The 17406-nt window shown below is 50.4% G+C and overlaps 1 protein-coding gene and 1 pseudogene across 2 annotated transcripts; one reads left to right on the forward strand and one right to left on the reverse strand.

Annotated features, from left to right (window-relative positions):
- Nucleotides 1-1212: 1212 nt before the first annotated feature.
- KDF1 (keratinocyte differentiation factor 1) lies at nucleotides 1213-9056 on the reverse strand. 2 transcript variants are annotated; one of them, XM_059895990.1, is made up of 4 exons: nucleotides 8979-9056; nucleotides 3013-4083; nucleotides 2442-2516; nucleotides 1213-1875 (listed from the first exon to the last, which is right to left on the reverse strand). In XM_059895990.1, the coding sequence occupies exons 2-4, from the start codon at nucleotides 4049-4051 to the stop codon at nucleotides 1793-1795; spliced, it is 1197 nt and encodes a 398-aa protein (XP_059751973.1). In that variant the 5' UTR covers nucleotides 4052-4083; nucleotides 8979-9056; the 3' UTR covers nucleotides 1213-1792. The 2 variants fall into 2 exon arrangements, with proteins under 2 accessions (XP_059751973.1, XP_059751963.1); XM_059895980.1 differs by lacking the exon at nucleotides 8979-9056 and adding an exon at nucleotides 7648-7731.
- A 5859-nt stretch (nucleotides 9057-14915) lies between these two features.
- On the forward strand, nucleotides 14916-17406 carry LOC132348479 (protein CEBPZOS-like; annotated as a pseudogene).

Below are 17406 nucleotides of genomic sequence, written 5' to 3' on the forward strand. Positions count from 1 at the left end.
GGGATCTTCCCTGACCAGGGCTCGAACCCGTGTCCCCTGCGTTGGCAGGCGGACTCTTAACCACTGCGCCACCAGGGAAGTCCCACGGTCATTTTCTTTACCTTCTTTTTTTTTTTGGCCATGCCATGTGGCATGGCATATGAGATCTTAGTTCCCTGACTAGGGATCAAACTCATGCCCCCTGCAGTAGAAGTGCAGAATCCTAACCACTGGACCACCAGGGAATTCCCGGCCTGTGGTCATTTTCAATCGCAGAGGCCTTGACCTGGAAGAGACAGCAGAGCCTAAGGAAAGGGGCCAGTTTTATCACTGGTACTGGGCCCTGTGGTCATGGCCACAAGGGACCATCCTGTGTGTCCAATAGGAAACTGAACAGACAAGTACAGTTTGTCCAGTCACTTTCCAAAGGGTGCCCATGAGGGCAATGGAAGGTCTGGGGGGTGCTGCAGGTGAAATGGGGCAGTGAGGGATCCTGGACACCTAGCTTATCATCAGTCAAGACTGGGCTGCTGGGCCTGCTCCGGTCTCACTGAGAGAACAAACACACCCCTGTGTGTGAGGAGTAGCCAAGCAAGATCCTTCTGAACCCAGCTGGGCTCTGATATCCAAACGGGGAGCCTGCTTCTACCCCAAGCAGGTCAGCTTGCCAGCTTGGGGGCACAACTGCCAAGAGGCCAGCTTCCGGATACAGAGCCACAGTTAGTAGCTGCATGACCCACTAAATTCCTTGACACCTCTGAGCGCCAGCACCTGTGAAAGAAGAATGACCCCCCCCCCCCCACTCCTGGGTTGCTGAGCAGACACCAGCGACCCCGAGTGCTGTCCGCACCAGGGGGAGGTGGCGGGAGCAGCAGGTCTGAGGTGGGGTGGGCTGACACGTGCTCAGGGATTTGGGGAAACTGCAGGGATGGCCAGAAGCAGGCCAGCCTACAGGCAGTGAATTGGGGCAACAGAGGGAGTCCAGGCAGGCCTGCCTAGAAGGACCTCTCAACAGTGACAGAAAGCACGTGGTAAACCCTTCTCAGGCACAGGCACTGTGACTGGCTGTCTCCTAGAACTCACCGTGAGCCCGAGAGATGGGCATCACTGCTCTCAGTTCAGCCTCCTGCCCTCAACCCCGCGACACTAAGCCAGGCTGGATACTCTGTGCTGTCTCCTGCTCCACGCAGCAGTCAGGCAAATGGGACAGAAAGGACAGTATCACAGCCAAGATGAGCAGACAGATGTCTATTAAGTTTTGTACTATAGTCACGTTAGCATGTAGAACATCAGCCGAGAACCTAACTGCTCAACAGAATGTAACATGGATTGGGTACTGCCCACGGAATTCTGGAGGCCCTGTCTTCCCCCAAACCCAATCCATTTAAGACAAGCTTCTTTTAGCTGTTACGTAACTTCCCTCCCCGCTGTCCTGGGGAGGGGGAGGTTTGCATGATCGGTTATGGGGTGTATGTTACAGGGGGAGCATGTTATGGGGGCAGAGTCAGGATTCAGTTCCAGAAGTTAACCCCTCAGTCTTTGCTTTCCATGACCTAGGCTTCCTGAAGACTGTGGGCAGGAAGGAACAGGCCCAGGCAGGGGTCAGGCCAGCAGAGGACCCGGGGGATGTGGGCACCACGGCTCAGTGAAATGCATGTGGTCCAGGAACCAGTCAGCCAAGGCAGGAGGAGCCAGAGTGGGCACTGTTTCTGGGCTCATGGCCTCCCTCCCACAAAGAGGGTTCTGGTCCCTCTCTTCATGCAGTAGACGTGCTTCTCTCAGAAGGGGTTGCGGCCCCTGGGCCCAGTGCGGGTTAGCAGTAGACCTGGAGCAGGGGTGCCCCTGAAGAGTCTGTGTCGGTGCCCTGGAAGGATGAGTCGTGGCTGGCTTGGTATCCTGAAGGGAAAGGGAGCAGGAAACAGAGGCTCAGAGATGGGGAGGGGCTCATGCAAGTCCCTCAGGCAGGGAGAAACCTGCTGAGAAGGAGCAGAGGGGGACTTGAGCCTGGGTCAGTCTGATCCTGGCTGGGTGATCCACTCAGTTTCTTGACCTCTCTGAACCCCAGTCTCGCTCTCTAAAGGGTAATAACCCTGCTCCCAGGGGCTTGTAAAAGCCAACAGGATAGCAGTAGAAACCACACATGGTGCCTTCTCAGCACCAATGGATGGCCCTCCTCACCCGCCCTCCATTTTCCTCTCCAGTGACCTGGGTTTAGATGCAGGTTCTGGGCACCTGCCCCCCGCCCCCCCACCCCTGCTGGTTCAGGGGCATCCCCCTGAATCTCTCCCAGCTGAACCTTTAAGCCAGTTTGCAGAACTGGGACGGGGTATAAGGCTGCTCAGGCTTCTCGTCCCTTTCTGATCCCATCCTCACCCACCCCAGGAGGAAGCTGGGAGAGGGGCAGGTGGGGGGCTGCTAGGGCAGTCCCCTCCCCTCTCCACACTCTCATGTCAGGACCAAACCTGGGGCTCCGTAAGGCCTCAGCTTCCTGGCGATGGCATCTGCGGTCGTCTCCTGGGAGATCTGCACTGTGAGTTCTAGGGAGGGAACATGAAGGGGCAGTGGTCATTATCACATCCTTTCAACCCTATTCCCCACTTCAGCCCATTGAGAGAGGGGCCATTCACCCCTGGGCTGGGCTAGGGAAACGATGTTTAAAACAAAGACGCAGAGACAGAGAGAGAGAGAGAGAGAGAGTGTGTGTGTGTGTGTGTGTATCGGTCGGTCTGTCTGTGCAGGGATGAATGGGTGGGTAGGGGTTTTGGTCAGGCCAGGCCAGGTAAGAGGTCCAAATTCACATGGGTTCCTGGGTCCTGTTAACTAGGCTAGATGGTTGGGCCTGAAAGCTACTCTGGCAGGTGGCAGCAGGGGACAGAAAGAACCTGTTAGGGGATGTAGAAGAGTGGAGAAAAAGGAGGAGGAAGAGCTGGGACCGGCTGAGGGTGGACCCACAGTGGCCAAAGACCCCAGTGCAACCCTCCCTGTCCAGAGCCTCCTCTACTCTGCCCCTCAGCCCTGTGGGGCCCCACCTACCATCCTGGCTGAGCCCTGAGCCCACCATGGTCTCATGGCCACTGTCAGGGGCAGGGGCAGCAGAGGCAGCCACCCTGGTTGAGCGCCCCTCTGTGGTCTGCGGGCGGGCACGGCTCTTTCGGGTACTGATGCGAATGATGCCGCGTACCAGGCGGCCCTCAGCGTCCTGCTCATCCAGGTGGTAGTCCTGGGTGATGCTGCTGATAAGGTCCGATATCTTACTGGTCTTCTCCAGAAACACAGTGTCTGAGGTGCACTTGGCCAGCTCGTCGATCTGGTGTACACTGAACAGCTCTGTCAGCTTCTTGAAGATGAGCACATCGATCTCTCGGCTGGACATGGAACCACTGCCTATCTCGGGCAGGTCCAGGTCCGACTCGTGGAAGGAGTAGTACTCCTCAGAGCCTCGGGGACTGCTGGCAAGGGTGCTGGGCAGGCTGTGCCGCATGGGTGGGGGGTCGGCCAGTGGCTCCTTGCAGCAGGAGTCCGCGTCCGGGGCTGGGGAGGTGGTGCTGCGGTAGGGATACACAGGAATGCCTTTGAGCTTGACGTCAGGGTAGCTGAAGCTGCTACCCATGGCCGACTTGAGCCGCTGGCCATCCCGCCGGCTGGGAGGGGCACGGTCAGGGCTGGGGGGCACTCCGTTGTGCTCCTTGACCCAGTTGGCTTCAGCAGCCCCTTCAGGGGAGTCCCCAGCGGACAAGCAGGGGCTGCAGCCCCGCACACAGGCTCCACAGCGCTGGAGGCAATCCCGGCAGCGGCGGAAGCAGAAGGCAGCCCGGCACCAGTCCCACACCCAGGGTCGCCAGAGCAGGCAGCAGGCTGGGGGCTCAGCAGCCTGCTCAGCAGAGCCAGAGATGAAGGTAAGGCTCTCGGGTCCATGGTGGCCGGGGTCCTTGGGGTCTGGCCTACGGGTGCGGCGGCTCGGTGGGGCCCGGGATGGCTCGTCATATGTCTCCAGGCATAGCTCCGTTGGCCGCTCCCAGGGTCCCAAGCGTGGGGGCCCAGATGATGGGCGGGGGTGTCCAGGGCGGGGCATGGCTCACCGCATGGTTTGCCGTAGCCAGGCACCTGTGGGGGAGAGGCCAGGAAGGAGTCAGGATCAGAGGTCAGCGGCGAGCTCCTGCGCTATGACCTGAGGAGCTTCAGACTTCTGGTTTCTGAGAGGTCTGTGATGTGGATGGGCCCACGTATGCCCACGAACCCTGTCTAGTATCCCCTTGCTCCCCAGAGAGGAAGTTCTTTCTGTGGTCTAACTATGTATCAGAATCTCCTGGGACTTCACACCCATTGGGATGGTTACTATTAAAAACAGAAATGACAAGCATTGGAGAAGATATGGAGAAGTTGGAACCCTTGTGCATTGCTGGTGGGAATATAGAGTGGTATGGCTGCTGTGGAAAACAGTGTGGAGTTTCCTCGAAAAGTTAAACATAAAATTAGCATCTGATCCAGCAATATCACTTCTGCATATATACTCAAAATGATTGAAAACAAGCACTCAAACAGATACTGGTACACCAATGTTCACAGCAGCATTATTCACAATAGGCAGAGATGGAAACAACCCAAATGTTCATTGATGGATGAATGAATAAACAAAATGTGGTCTATACACACAATGGAATATTATTCAGCCCTAAAAAGAAATGAAATTCTGATACACGCTATAACATTGATAAGCCTTGAGACATTACGCTACATGAAATAAGCCTGACACAAAAGGACAAATATTGTATGGTCCCACTTATATGAAATATCTAGAACAGTCAAATTCACAGAGACAGAAAGTAGAATGGTAGTTGCTGGAGATGGGGGAGAATGGAAAGTTAGTATATAACGGGTAGAGTTTCAGTTTGGGAAGATGAAAAAGTTCTAGAGATGGATGGTAGTGATGGTTATACAACAGTGTGAATGTGTTTAATGTCACAGGACTATAATGTTAAAATTACTTTAAAAAATTAAAATGGTAAATTTTATGCATATTTTACCACATAAAAAGAAAAATCTCCTGGGATCTCACTTTCTGGGCAACGGTCTCCCTGAGTTTCTTCCCACTGTTGGTAAGCCCAGCAGCACAGAGCCTCTGAGGCTGCTGAACAAATGCCTTTCCATTGACTTGCTACAGAACCTGATCATTAGCACCTTCCCTTTCTTCCCCTCCTCTTTCAGATCAGACATGGGAATCAACAGGTCCCCCGTCAATGTTTCAGTATGGCTCAGATTTGCTCTCCTATCAACATTTAACATCAAGCACTGTTTTGCTTCCTTTGACTAGACGAGAAAGCCAAGCCTCAAAATACATCTTCTTTCCCTTTTCGACTTGGTTGCTAGCAAGCTCAGAGCTAAGATTTCACTGAACCTGGCCCTGTGTTAGGTACAGAAGAACCAAAAATGAATGAACTATAGGCGCTGTTCCTGTGATTCACACATGGTTTTGTAGGGAAAACAGATGCTCAAAAGCTCATGAGCTGGAACACGTAGGATATATGGGGCATCATGGGAGTAAACAATTCTGCCTGCGGGAACATTACATAGTGATGTACTTGGGAGGGTCCTTGATCACATGTAGGGGTGTGCTGGGGAGTAACTATCCTTAGCCTGGATTTTCTGAGACATTAATCTCTTAACTTTTTATTTATCCCTGATTTAATGGCACTAGTGTCCTAGAACTGGTGATGTGAAAGGAACCTGGGACTGGGCATCAGGATATCTGTATCCTAGTCCCAGTTCTGGCTCTAATAGGCAATGTGCTTTGGGCAAATCAATGCTACCTCCCTAAACTGGTCCACCACCATCTCTCACCCACATACTGTCAAGGTCCCCATCCTGGCTACCTCTATTCCCTTCTACTTATGGCAGCCAGTGACAATTTAAAACAACAACAACAACAACAAAACACAAATCTGGAGAAACTCGGCAAACACTACTTTAATCAAATGATCAAAGTTAACATTATTAATAATGGGACAAACTGACATGATGTGTCTCCTGATACTATGCACTAAAAAGGACACAGCATCGCTTATGGAGTAGTCCTGCCAAAAACGTATAACCTGAATGTAATCATGAAGAAACATCAGACAAGCCCAAGTTAAGGGACATGACACTAAATGGACTGTGTGATCCTGAATTGAATCCTGGATCACAAGGAGAAATTGGATAATTGGTAAAATTTAAAAATAGACTGTATATTATTTAATAGTATTACGTCAATGTTAAATTTCCAATGTTAAATAAGACAATGTTCTTATTCTTAGGCAACATATACAGAAGCATTTAGGGGTAAAGAAGAATGATGTCTGCAACCTAACCTCAAAGGGTTCCCCCCAAAACAGAAGGTATATGTGTGTAGACAGAGAAAAGGAGGGCATGTTAGCCATGGTGAATGTGGATGAGGAGGATACAGGAATTCTTTAACTATTCCTGCAACTCTTCAACCCATTCCCCCAGCCCCACTCAGCGGTCCTTCTCCAAGGACACTCTAGAACCTCAACTCAGATGGGAGCCCCTCTCCCCACAGCATTCTGCTGGGATCTTGGTCAGCTGAGTTGGCTTTGAACCCAGTGTTTGAAGATAAGCCTATATGACCCCGAGGGGCAGGGACTGTGTCTGATTCCTTTCTGCATCAGTGTCTGGAACAAGCTTGGTACAGTAAGTACTTCAGGAGACTAATACATTCTGTGTGACCTCTGGGTAGAACCAGGACCATTAGGTAGAAAGAGAAAGGACTTAGGCTCCAGGCTGACCAGAGTGGGGGGAGCAGCAGTCTGGCGAGAGTAAGGTGAAGTCCCCCTCCAAAGGTGTGCAAACTGAAATTGTAACAGGTGACTTGAAAGTCCCTCACAATCCAGAGAGGCAAGCGGTTAAAAACCTTTGCCTGGGTTTGAGCAATGTTGGGGTGGGTATGGATTTATTCATTCACTCATTTATGAATATTTACTGAGAGCCTGCTGTATGCCAGACACTTCTAAATTCCGTGGATAAAGTGGTAAAACAGACAAAATTCCCTAACCTCAGGAGTTTGCCTTCTAGTAAAAGAGTTAATTATTGAAAGCTTACATTATTCTCAGTGCTTTAAATGTATTCAACTAATTAATTCTCACAACCCTATTTGTAGGTATTATTGTTGTTGTTGTTATACAGAGGCACAGAGAGGTTAACTAAGTTGTCCAAAGCCACACAGCTGTTTGAATGCAAGTGGCCTGGCCCAGACTCTTATCCACTACCCCATCCCATCTATTATTTGGGAGGAAGGGGGCAAAGTGGTCAGCTGCCAGCTCCATGGGTGAGCCTGTGCCCAAGGAGGGCCTGCATAGGGAGAGCCCTGAGTCTTTCAGGCTCAGCCCTTGGATCAGGAGGGTGGGCACATCTACACTGTTTGAACCACACTGAGCTCTGGGGTACCTGGGGTTTGTAAGAACAACAAGAGGTTATTGTTCATGGTCTTGGTTACTGTCTCCTCCTCTACCTCCAAGGTTTTAGCAGTCGCTACCATTCATTAAATTCATCCAACAAATATTTTCTGAGCACCTACCATGTGCTCAGCACTGTACTAAATGCTGAGGAAGCAGCAGCAAATGGGCCAGAAATAGGCTCCAGCTCAAGAGGACTTTTGCTTTATTTAACACTCACAATTGCCCGGCAAGTATTATATCTCCACTTTACAGGTCAGGAATCTGAAGCTCAGAGAGGTGAAGTGACTTGCCCAGAGACACCTAGCTGGAAAGGAATGGAGCTGGATTTGTACTGTGGTCCGCCAGACTCTGGAGCCCCTGTACTTTGCTCTGTGCCACACATCTCGGGGTGGGGGGCGGGGGGGGGATGGAGGAAAGGGGGACAAGACCTGGGGTAAGGACAGTGCTTGGCTTCAGTTTTCCCCTCCTTTCTAGGCCCTAAACCCTCCTAAAGTCAATCTCAGCCCATTTTGTCCTGGCTGTATCTCTCCCTCACTGCTGCTGCCCCCACCTCCAAAATCCTCGGAACACCAGTCTCTTGGTTTATCAGGGGCTCCTGTTGTGGCCTGGGGTAAGACTCCTGGCCTCAGTTTTCTCGTCTTTAACAAGGGGAGTGAGGAGTATCTTCAGGGGCCACCTTGAGGTTTAAATGAGATCTGACTGCGCAGGGGCCTTAGAGCTGTGCCTGGCACCTGGGAGGGGCTGGGTCAGTGGGCGCCCCAAGGCACTGCAGGGATCCTCCTCAGGGTCAGAAGCTCCCAGGCCCCAGGCACACCCTCCCCAAACTTCTAATTGATGCTCTCCCACTCCCCCGTAGTCCCTGAGAACACACATACTCCGAGGTCTGTCTCCGTCCCATCCCCTTCTTCCGAAGGTGCTCAGGTCAGGACCGGCCGCACCAGCCTGTGTCCCACCCACTCGAGTCTTGCACACCCAGCTGAGAGGGGCACCCCAGCCCTGCTCACGAAACAGCCGTCGGCTCTCGTGCCCGGCATCCGTGCACCCTTGATCTCCTGCCCCAAAGGCTCAGCCCGGGACTCCCGCATCCGCGGGCACCTAGTCCCGGGGGCAAGGGAGAAGCAGACCCCGGCACTGCCGCTCGGACTAGCATAGCCCCTACACCAGCAATGCCCTCGGGGCAAGCACCAGCTTCGCCAGCTGCAGGGGCCCTCTTCCCGCGGGCGGACCCAGCCTCTCGACACTGTTCCTCAGGGTGTGCACGGCCCCCTCTCCCCTCCCGCCCCCGCCTCCCCAGCAAGCATGGCTCCCACCCCAAGCCAGCGCAGCCCTAAGGGCGAACACGGCCCCCTCACCCCAGTTTGCCCGCCCAGACCAGGCGCCCGCTCAGGCCGCTCCCTGGCCGGGCCCGGCCCGCGCACCCCGGAAGTGGGAGGGTGGCACCGGAGGAACCGGCCCCGGGACCCTCGTCTCGCCCGGGCGTAGCCTCGGGGGTCTCTCCACACCGGTGCCGCCTTGGTTCGCGCCCCCTCGGGCCCGCGCGGGGCTTACCTGTCCCGCCAGGTGAGCCGCCTCCAGCTCGGCCCCTCCCCCCGCCCCCCTCGCCGCTCACCTGGGGCGCAGGTGAGCGTCTCGCGGGAGCGCTGCACGGGTAGCCGCTGGGGACACACTTCCTGCCTCCGCGAAGCGCCTCCGCCGCGCACCTGGGCCGAGGCCCCGCCCTGGGGGCTGGGCGGGCACTGCGGCCGGGCTCTGGCACTCGGTCCGCGGACTGCGAGAGCAGCGCTCGGCCTAGTCCGGGTAAGTGAGGTGTGGCGGGCACGGTGGACAGACGCCGGGGCTCAGTTTGCTTTTCTATTAAATGGACAGATGGGCCCAGCAATCTCTGAGCTGCTGCGGAGGACTTGCCGGGCCTTAAAGGCTAAGCTCAAAGGGCATGTCTCCTAAAACTCCTTCCCTGACGCCTACGCCTGTCTGGTTTTCTCTGTACTCCTTATCATGATACTCAGCACACTGTTTTCTTGTCTTCCGTCTCCTCCTTTAGCCTTTGACTAGGGTATGCTCTTGTTCCCAAATGCCCCGGGTGCTCAGAGCAGGACCTGGCACATCCTAGGGGCTCAGCAGGTATTCTCTACTGATTGAATCGTTGGGACCTGATTTCTCCGTTTGTCCTGAGGCAGAACTGGGGGCCTGGTTCCTCTGCTCTGATCAGTTCACTTTCTCTTTTCCAGGAAATCTGCAGAGGAAGACAGAGGCCTCTGCTCTGGGGCGGGTGGAGGAGGAGACTGGGCTGTGCAGTCCTGAAACATCCCAGATCAGCAGAGGTGGCCACAATGGGCCATGATCACCGCATCCCATGGAGTCTCTGGAAGAGGCAACATCATTGGGTGGCAAGAGTCAGGGGTCGGATTATTCTGGGTTCCTGCTCCCCTTAATACCAACAATAGCACCAATAAACAAGCGACTTTTAGGGAACATCTCCAGGATCCATGCTAACCCCCTTACTTGCATAGTATTATTTAGTCCTTACACCTGAGGATTACACCTCAGGTGTTATCATTCCCATTTTACAGGTGAGGAAACTGAGACTTAGGACGGGGGGATTATTTGCTCAGGCAGTTGGCCCAAATGGTGTGACTTTGGGCAAGACACTTCCTTCTCTAAGCCTCATCTGTGGAGATAATAGTACCTCTCTCAAACTGGGAGAATTAAAAAAGATAATGGATGCAAAATGAGATAAAGGATATGGGAAGAGATCACTGGAGTAAGGACTGGTAAGTGGGAGGAATTCAGTACTGCCTAGACCCCTTCCCTCCAGGTGTACCAAAGATACACAACCTCCTAAGCCTAGATGGAGATACTGCCAATTAGGACAGTATCTTTGTCTGCCCTGTTTGAGTTGCCTAGTCCTCTCCTTGCCCAGCCAGGGTGGGACACTCCTTGGAAGCTAATTCCCATGGCAACTGGGGGGTTTCCTTCCCTATCTCACCTCTCAGGACACCATTGTCTCATTCCACAGGTGCCCTGCCATGTGCACAGAGTAGATGCTCAATTTCCACCAGGGACCCTCCTTGGCAGTCCCTCCCACCACATCTTGTTCACATTCTCACCTGGGGCAAGTGGCCGTTGTACCTTCATTTGGAGCTCAGAAAGTGAGTCACATAGTGTACAATTGAATATCTGTGTGCCCTAAGACCCAGTAAGTGCATTCCTGTGTTACAGACACAAGAATTTCACACATATGCCAAGAGAAATGTACAAGAATGGTAGTAGAAACATTGTTCACAGTAGCCCCAAACTGAAAACATCCAAATGCCATTGACAGGAGGTAAAGAAACGTGGAATAATTATATAGCAGTAGAAAATGAATGAAAAATAGCAGTATGGCTGGATCATGGTGATATAATACTGAGTGAAAAAAATGCAAGTCCCAGAAGAGTGCATGTGGAATGGTATCCTTTTCATAAAGTTCAAATACAACTAGAAGTACTATATTTAGGCATAATATTGGGTTGAACCATATGAAGTTGCTGTTTTTGACCTGTTTTGACCTAAAAAAAGGGGGAGAGGGCAAATTCAGAAGGTTAAACCTAATTTATGTGTGAAAAAAAAACTTAAAAAAAAAAGGCAAGAGAATGAGGAACACAGAATTCAGAATAGTGATTGCCTGGGGGTGGGGTAGTGGAGGGGTCAGGAACGGTGGGGAACCATAAGTAGATTTAATTTTTAGTGATGTTCTGATTCTTGTGTTGGATTCAAGGACTTTCATTTTATCATGAATGAATGAGTGCATGAAAAAAATAACTTATGCTGTAACTAAATAATTAAGGGCACGGTTACTTGCCAGGTTTTCAAGGTAGCAAAAATCCAAGCATCTGGAATCTTATTCAGTTTTCCCCCATTCATTTATTCATTCTTTTCTTTTAAAGATTAAAGTATAATTTACATACAGTAAAATTTACCTTTTTTAGGGTACAGTTCTGTGAGTTTTGAAAAATACATACAGTTGCATAACCACCACCACAAGTCAAAATATAGATCAATTTCATCACCCCCCCAAATTTCCCTAAACCCTTCTGCAATCAGTTCCTCCCCACTATCTGAGCCCTTGGCAACCACTGATCTTTCTTCTGTCTTCATGGTTTTGCTTTTTCCAGACCACGTTTAGTAAAAGTACGTTGTAAAATTCTGATTCTGTAGTACCTAAAATGCTGTAGATTAATAAGTAGGAACATGATGATTGAAGCAGCTCAGAACTACTTTCTTTGTCTAGAAAGGAAAAAAAAGAAAAAAGGGGAAGGAAGGGAAATATGATCTCTGAACCTCTGCCTGTACTTGCTGATGTGTGAGGGAACCTTTCTCTGGAGCCCCTGCCCCTCACCAGCTGTGGGGCCTAGGAGAAGCCACTTCCCTTCTCCTCATCTGTAAAATGGAGATGATAATATTTCCTCCTCCAGAGTGTTTTGTGGAGTACTTTGCAAAAGGCACAAGTTAGCTGGTATTTTAATCATAGCCACACTGAAACCTCTCTCCTCATCTGCCCTTCTCCCTCCCACACTCAGATACACTGGGCCTTGTTCCCAAGGGCCCATACCCCTGCCACAGTGTATACTGAAAAACTCTGTCAAAAACTGATGACAGTGTAGGTATATACCAAAAATAACTGAAAACAGGTACTTATACACCAGTGTTCATTGCAGCACTATTCACCATAGCCAAACGGTGGAAAACTCAAGTGTCTATCAACAGATGAGTGGATAAACAAAATATGGTATATATGCACATTGGAGTATTATTTAGCCATGAAACGAATGAAGTTCTGATACATGCTACAGCATAGATGAACCTTGAAGACATCATGCTAAGTAAAATAAGCCAGACACAGAAGGACAAATATTGTGATTCCACTTATATTAAATATTCAGAATAAACAAATTCATAGAGACAGGTATTAGAGGTTTCCAGGGGCTGGAGGGAGGGAGGAATTGGGAGTTATTGCTTAATGGGTACAGAGTTTCTATTTGGGATGATGAAAAATTTTGGAAATAGAAAATGGTGATGGTTGCACAACAGTGTGAATGTAATTAATGCCACTGAATTGTAACTTAAAAATGGGCAAAATGGCAATTTTTCTGTATATATATATATATATATATATTTTATATATTTTGGTTGTTTTTGTTTGTTTGTTTACCACAATTTAAAAAGCCCCCAATGGGCTTCCCTGGTGGCGCAGTGGTTAAGAATCTGCCTGCCATTGCAGGGGACACGGGTTTGAGCCCTGGTCCGGGAAGATCCCACATGCCGTGGAGCAACTTAGCCCGTGTGCCACAACTACTGAGCCTCTGCTCTAGAGCCCACGAGCCACAACTACTGAGCCCGCGTGCCAAAACTACTGAAGCCCGTGCGCAGCAGCAAAGACCCAATGCAGCCAAAAATAAATAAATTTAAAAAAAAGAAAAGAGAAGATTAAAAAAAAAAAAGTCCCCAACGGAATTCCCTGGTAGTCCACTGGTTAGGACTTGGTGTTTTCACTGCTGAGGGCCTGGGTTCAATCCCTGGTCGGGGAACTAAGATCCTGGCTTGGCCAAAAAAAAAAAAAAAGCCCCCAAACTGATGACATTCTTTGAAAACAAAACAAGGTACCTTATGGGTCCAGCATTTAGCATAACAAAGGAGAGAAGTCTATTGGAGTGAAGTTTCCAGATAATAGTCCACCTCTCCTGTGCACTTCTCTTTACAGTTTACAAAGCAAACTCCTTTAAATTTGATCCTTACAACAGCCCTAGAGGTAGCCATGGTCATATTCATTTTACAGATGGGGAAACTGAGACACATCAAGGTCCCAAGGCCATACTGTGAGTTAGTAGTGAAGCTGGGTGGGAACCCAGTCCTTCTGGCTCCCAGTAAGAAACACTGTGTCCTCCTCCTGGCCCTTAAAGCTGTGTTTGGGCTTCTTTCTAAGCAGAAAGTCCTGCCTTTCTAACCACCTGAGTTCAGTTTTTCCTCTTGGCCACAATTGGGGGCCATTGTCCTGATCCTCTGCTTCCACCGCTGTTGCTCTGTTCTGATCCATGTTTACTTTTCTGGTCTCCTTCCTCGGCCACCATTCAGGCTCCTGGACTGGTGAAAGAATGAGGGGGAGAGGGAGGTGTCAAGGATGGCTGGGGTTCTGGCTTGTGCTAGTGGATGGATGGAGATGACTGGGGAGGGCAGGTTTGGGGTATAAAAGTGTAAACTTGGAGTTAGACCTGTTGAATTTAAGTATTTGTGAGATGGCCAAGAAATATCATGATTGTATATATGGATGACATTCACAGTGATACTTGGAAGCTATAAGACCTGCAGCTTTGGGTGTGAGGAGAAGCAGTGGGTCAGGGGAGTGTGGGCAGTGGAGTGTGGATCCATTGGTATGCGCTCCTTGCCTCTGGTGTGCTTCTCCCATAGGGGGCACTAGGGGGCAGCACTCAATGGCAGAAATTGCCAGAACTTCGGAGTCACAGGATCTAAGTTGGAGTCCTAGGTATACCCCTGTTCAGCAGCAGTGTGAACTTATCTCTTTGAACCTCAGCGTTTCTCATCCTAAAATGGGATTAATGTGAGGTAGGACAGAATGGTGGTTCAGAGTTTGAACTCTGGAGCCAGGGAGCCTGCATTTATGTCCCAATTCTGCCATTTGCTAGCTGTGTGACTTTGACCACATTATTGAACTTCTCTGTGCCTCAGACGCCTTTTCCACAATGTTAAAGTAGTAATAGTTTCAAGTGGTGATTACTACAGAGGCCAGCACATGGTAATTAGATGACAGCTATTTTATTTTAACCCTTTCTTCCTGCCCCCTCTCTGCCTCCCCAGCCATTCTGGGGCCAGGACTCTCAGAGGCCAGACCACTGCCTCTGAGAATAAGCAGGAGAACAAATTACTATGACTGACCATAATCATCTACTGTGTGTTAGGTATATTATGAGCCTTATTCCCATTTAATCCTCACAATAACTCAGTGAATATAGATCCCAAATCCTTATTTTATAGCTAAGAAAACAGAGGTTCAGAGATTTAAGCCTCTTGCCCAAGTTCACACAACTAGTTAAGGGGCAGAGCCCAGAACTGAGCCCAAGTTCTTTCTGTTCAGAGCCTGAGCTCTTTGCAGTGGCTCCTCTGGATACCACTGAAACTGGGCTCTGGAGAATGCCCCAGGCCCCAGCAGAATGGGGGAGTTCTCCCCTCAAGAATTCCCTTCTGTAATCAGCTCTAATTCTACTTAACATACCTCTCTTTCCCAGATATAATTTCCTGGACTTCTGAATGGAATACATGGAATGGAACCACCTGAAAGGGAGCCCCGTGGGAATAGAATGGTGGAGGATGAACAGAATTGGAACATGGAAGTTGAGGCTGTCTTGGCTTTTCTGATTGGTCAGTCTGTCTATATTTGTCAAACAGTGGGCCAATGACTGTTCAGAGTTGCCTCTCCCCTTTCCTTCATTGGCTAAAGGATGGTGTTCCTGGAGGCTGGAGAGAACCAGGGGAGTCCTGGAGTTATGCTGGGGAATGTTGGACAGGTAAGCTGGGATCTGGGCTGGGCTGATAATGTGGTTAGAGGTGTAGTTGGAGCCCTGGAGTTCTAAGGAGCTGGGCTATAAGCGCTTCTGGAACTCTAGGTTGGGCTGTTGAGAGGGAGACCCCAGGTCCACCTGACACTGGGGGAATTACTGGGGCTCCCTGGCTTTAGTTTGCATGGCATCCAGTTGCTAGGACTGGAGGGAGCTGCAGGCCGAGAAGCCATCCTGTACCAGGTTGAGCCGGTGGCTGCTTCTTTGGTTCTGAATTTGGTTCTAAGCTCTAGTAGAGGTATTTTCTGCAGAGTCCTCGTGCTGGAAGAAACTTCATCCAACTCCTTCAGTTTACTGATGAGGAAATAAGGCTCCTGAAGAGAATGGCTTTAGCTGAGGTCACATAGTGAATAAGCAGTGGGCCCTGGAGGAGGTGGTGTCAAGACAGTCTGGGTTCAAATCCTGCCTTTACCACCTAGTGCTTTGTGAGCTGGGGCAGCAACTCAGCCTCTCTGGGCTTTAGCTTCCACATCAGTAAAATCTATTCATTCAGCCCTTCTCTTGCCTAGCCTCCACCTCACCCCCAGTACTGCTCCCTCACTCTCTTACACACACACACACACACACACACACACACACACACACAACACACACACAGCGGCTTGGACACACATAGCCGATGCTGAGTCTCCCGGTCCCTCACAGGGAACAATAGGCAGCTCTGGCCACTGAACACCATCCCCAATTTCTGGCTCTCTCCCCCCGCCCCCAGCCAGTCTCACATCCCCTGTTAAGCCTTCCCAGAGAGCCCCCAGCTAGAAGGCTGTCTCCCTGAGTTACCGCAGAGGGCTGTCTGAGCCCTCCTCTGATGCTTTCCCTCTCCCCAGACAGGAGCTCCTGGAGAGTAAAGTCTGGTCTGATTCATCTCTGAGTCCCCAGCACCCAGCTCAGGACAGGGTCCAAGGGCTATGGCTGGGAGTGTTTGTGGGAGGAGTAAGTGAAGGAAGCCCCTCCAACCCCTCTCCTTTCTCGGGAGCCCATGACCTTCACCCTCCCAAACCACTGATGTGGCAGAAAGAGCCCTGGAGTGGGGGCTTACACAGACCTAGGATGAAAACTCAGCCCAGACTCTTCCTAACTGTGGGTACTTGGGAAATGACCTCACTTCTCCGAGCCTCAGTTCCCTCTTCTATAAGTAGCCTTTCTGGGGGGATGCGGACGTGTAAGCTGAGAACTGGAAGACTTAGACAGAAAGACCTAGAGGAAGAGTCTTCTGGGCAGAGTAAAGAGCTGGTGTGAATGGCCCAAGATGGAGGTGAGCTTAGCATGTTCGAGAAACAGAAAGGAAGCTAGCATTGCTGGAGCGCATTGAGCAAGGGGAGAGTGACTGGTGGTGGGGGTGGAGACGTGACGGGCACTGGACTGCACAGGGCTCGAAGGCCACTGAAGAGTCTGTCTTTTAATCTAAGTGATATAGGAAGTAACTGGGGGGTCTCAAGTGGGGGGGTGGGTGACTTGATCTGACTAATACCCGAGAAGCTTCACTCTGGTCCCTGTATGATGACTGCCGGAGAGTAAGAGTGGAGGCAGGGAGTCCAGTGAGGAGGCTTTGGGAATAATCCAGGCGAGAGAGACAGTGGCCTGGACCAGGGTGTGCCTGGGAATGAGGTGAGAAGTGGTCAGTTACATGATATATTCTGGATATGGATCCCACAGGACTGGATGTGCCAGACATGGGCAGAGAGGGCTCAGGATGGCCCTTGGTTCAGTTATCTATTGCTGAGAAATAAACCACCCCAAAACTTAGTGGCTTAAAATGATATATTATTTCTAAAAATTCTGTGGTTCAGCGGGGGTCAGCTGGCCAATTCTGCTGGTTTTGCCTGGTGTCGTTTATGGGTCTGCATTCAGCTGGGAGCAGCGGGGGCTCGATTACCACGAGGGCATTGCCTCTCTCAGGACCTCTCTTCACCTGGTCTCTCACCATTCAGAAGTCTGATGCCCAGCCCCACGAGTATGTGCCTCAGGATGGCCCATACTATGGATCCACTGGCAAAGAAGATCTTTAAAGGAGTTTTAGTAGCTGAACTTGTGAGCATTTTTTGGAACATGTTTTTTGTTTGAGAAGAAGAACACAAGCCAAGATTTCAGGCAAACAATGAACAAGAAATTCCCCTTCATCTTGGAAGTTTATTACAAATCCATTGAACATTCTGGAATGTTACAGAATCAAGAGCAAGGTCAAGAAAAGTGGCTTAACAGCAAAAATTGGAAATTTGACCATCGATCAAGGTTTGCCCTATTTCATAGTATCAGGCAAGATTAAAATTCCAAAATTGACATGGATGGATTTTAGAATATTTAAGGTTAAATGTAAATTCTAATTAAGCCAGAGGTTTTGTTCTTTGGACTAACTGTGAAGAAAT

This window comes from Balaenoptera ricei, chromosome 1 (assembly GCF_028023285.1).
Source record: "Balaenoptera ricei isolate mBalRic1 chromosome 1, mBalRic1.hap2, whole genome shotgun sequence".
NCBI classification, from domain to species: domain Eukaryota; kingdom Metazoa; phylum Chordata; class Mammalia; order Artiodactyla; family Balaenopteridae; genus Balaenoptera; species Balaenoptera ricei.

Coding starts and splice junctions, on each gene's coding strand:
- KDF1 (XM_059895990.1), bottom strand. CDS start 4,051: ATGCCCCGCCCTGGACACCCCCGCCCATCATCTGGGCCCCCACGCTTG. Junction 2,517..3,012: donor CTCAGGGCTCAGCCAGGATG/GTAGGTGGGGCC, acceptor TTCCCTCCCTAG/AACTCACAGTGCAGATCTCC. Junction 1,876..2,441: donor GAGGCCTTACGGAGCCCCAG/GTTTGGTCCTGA, acceptor CTTTCCCTTCAG/GATACCAAGCCAGCCACGAC.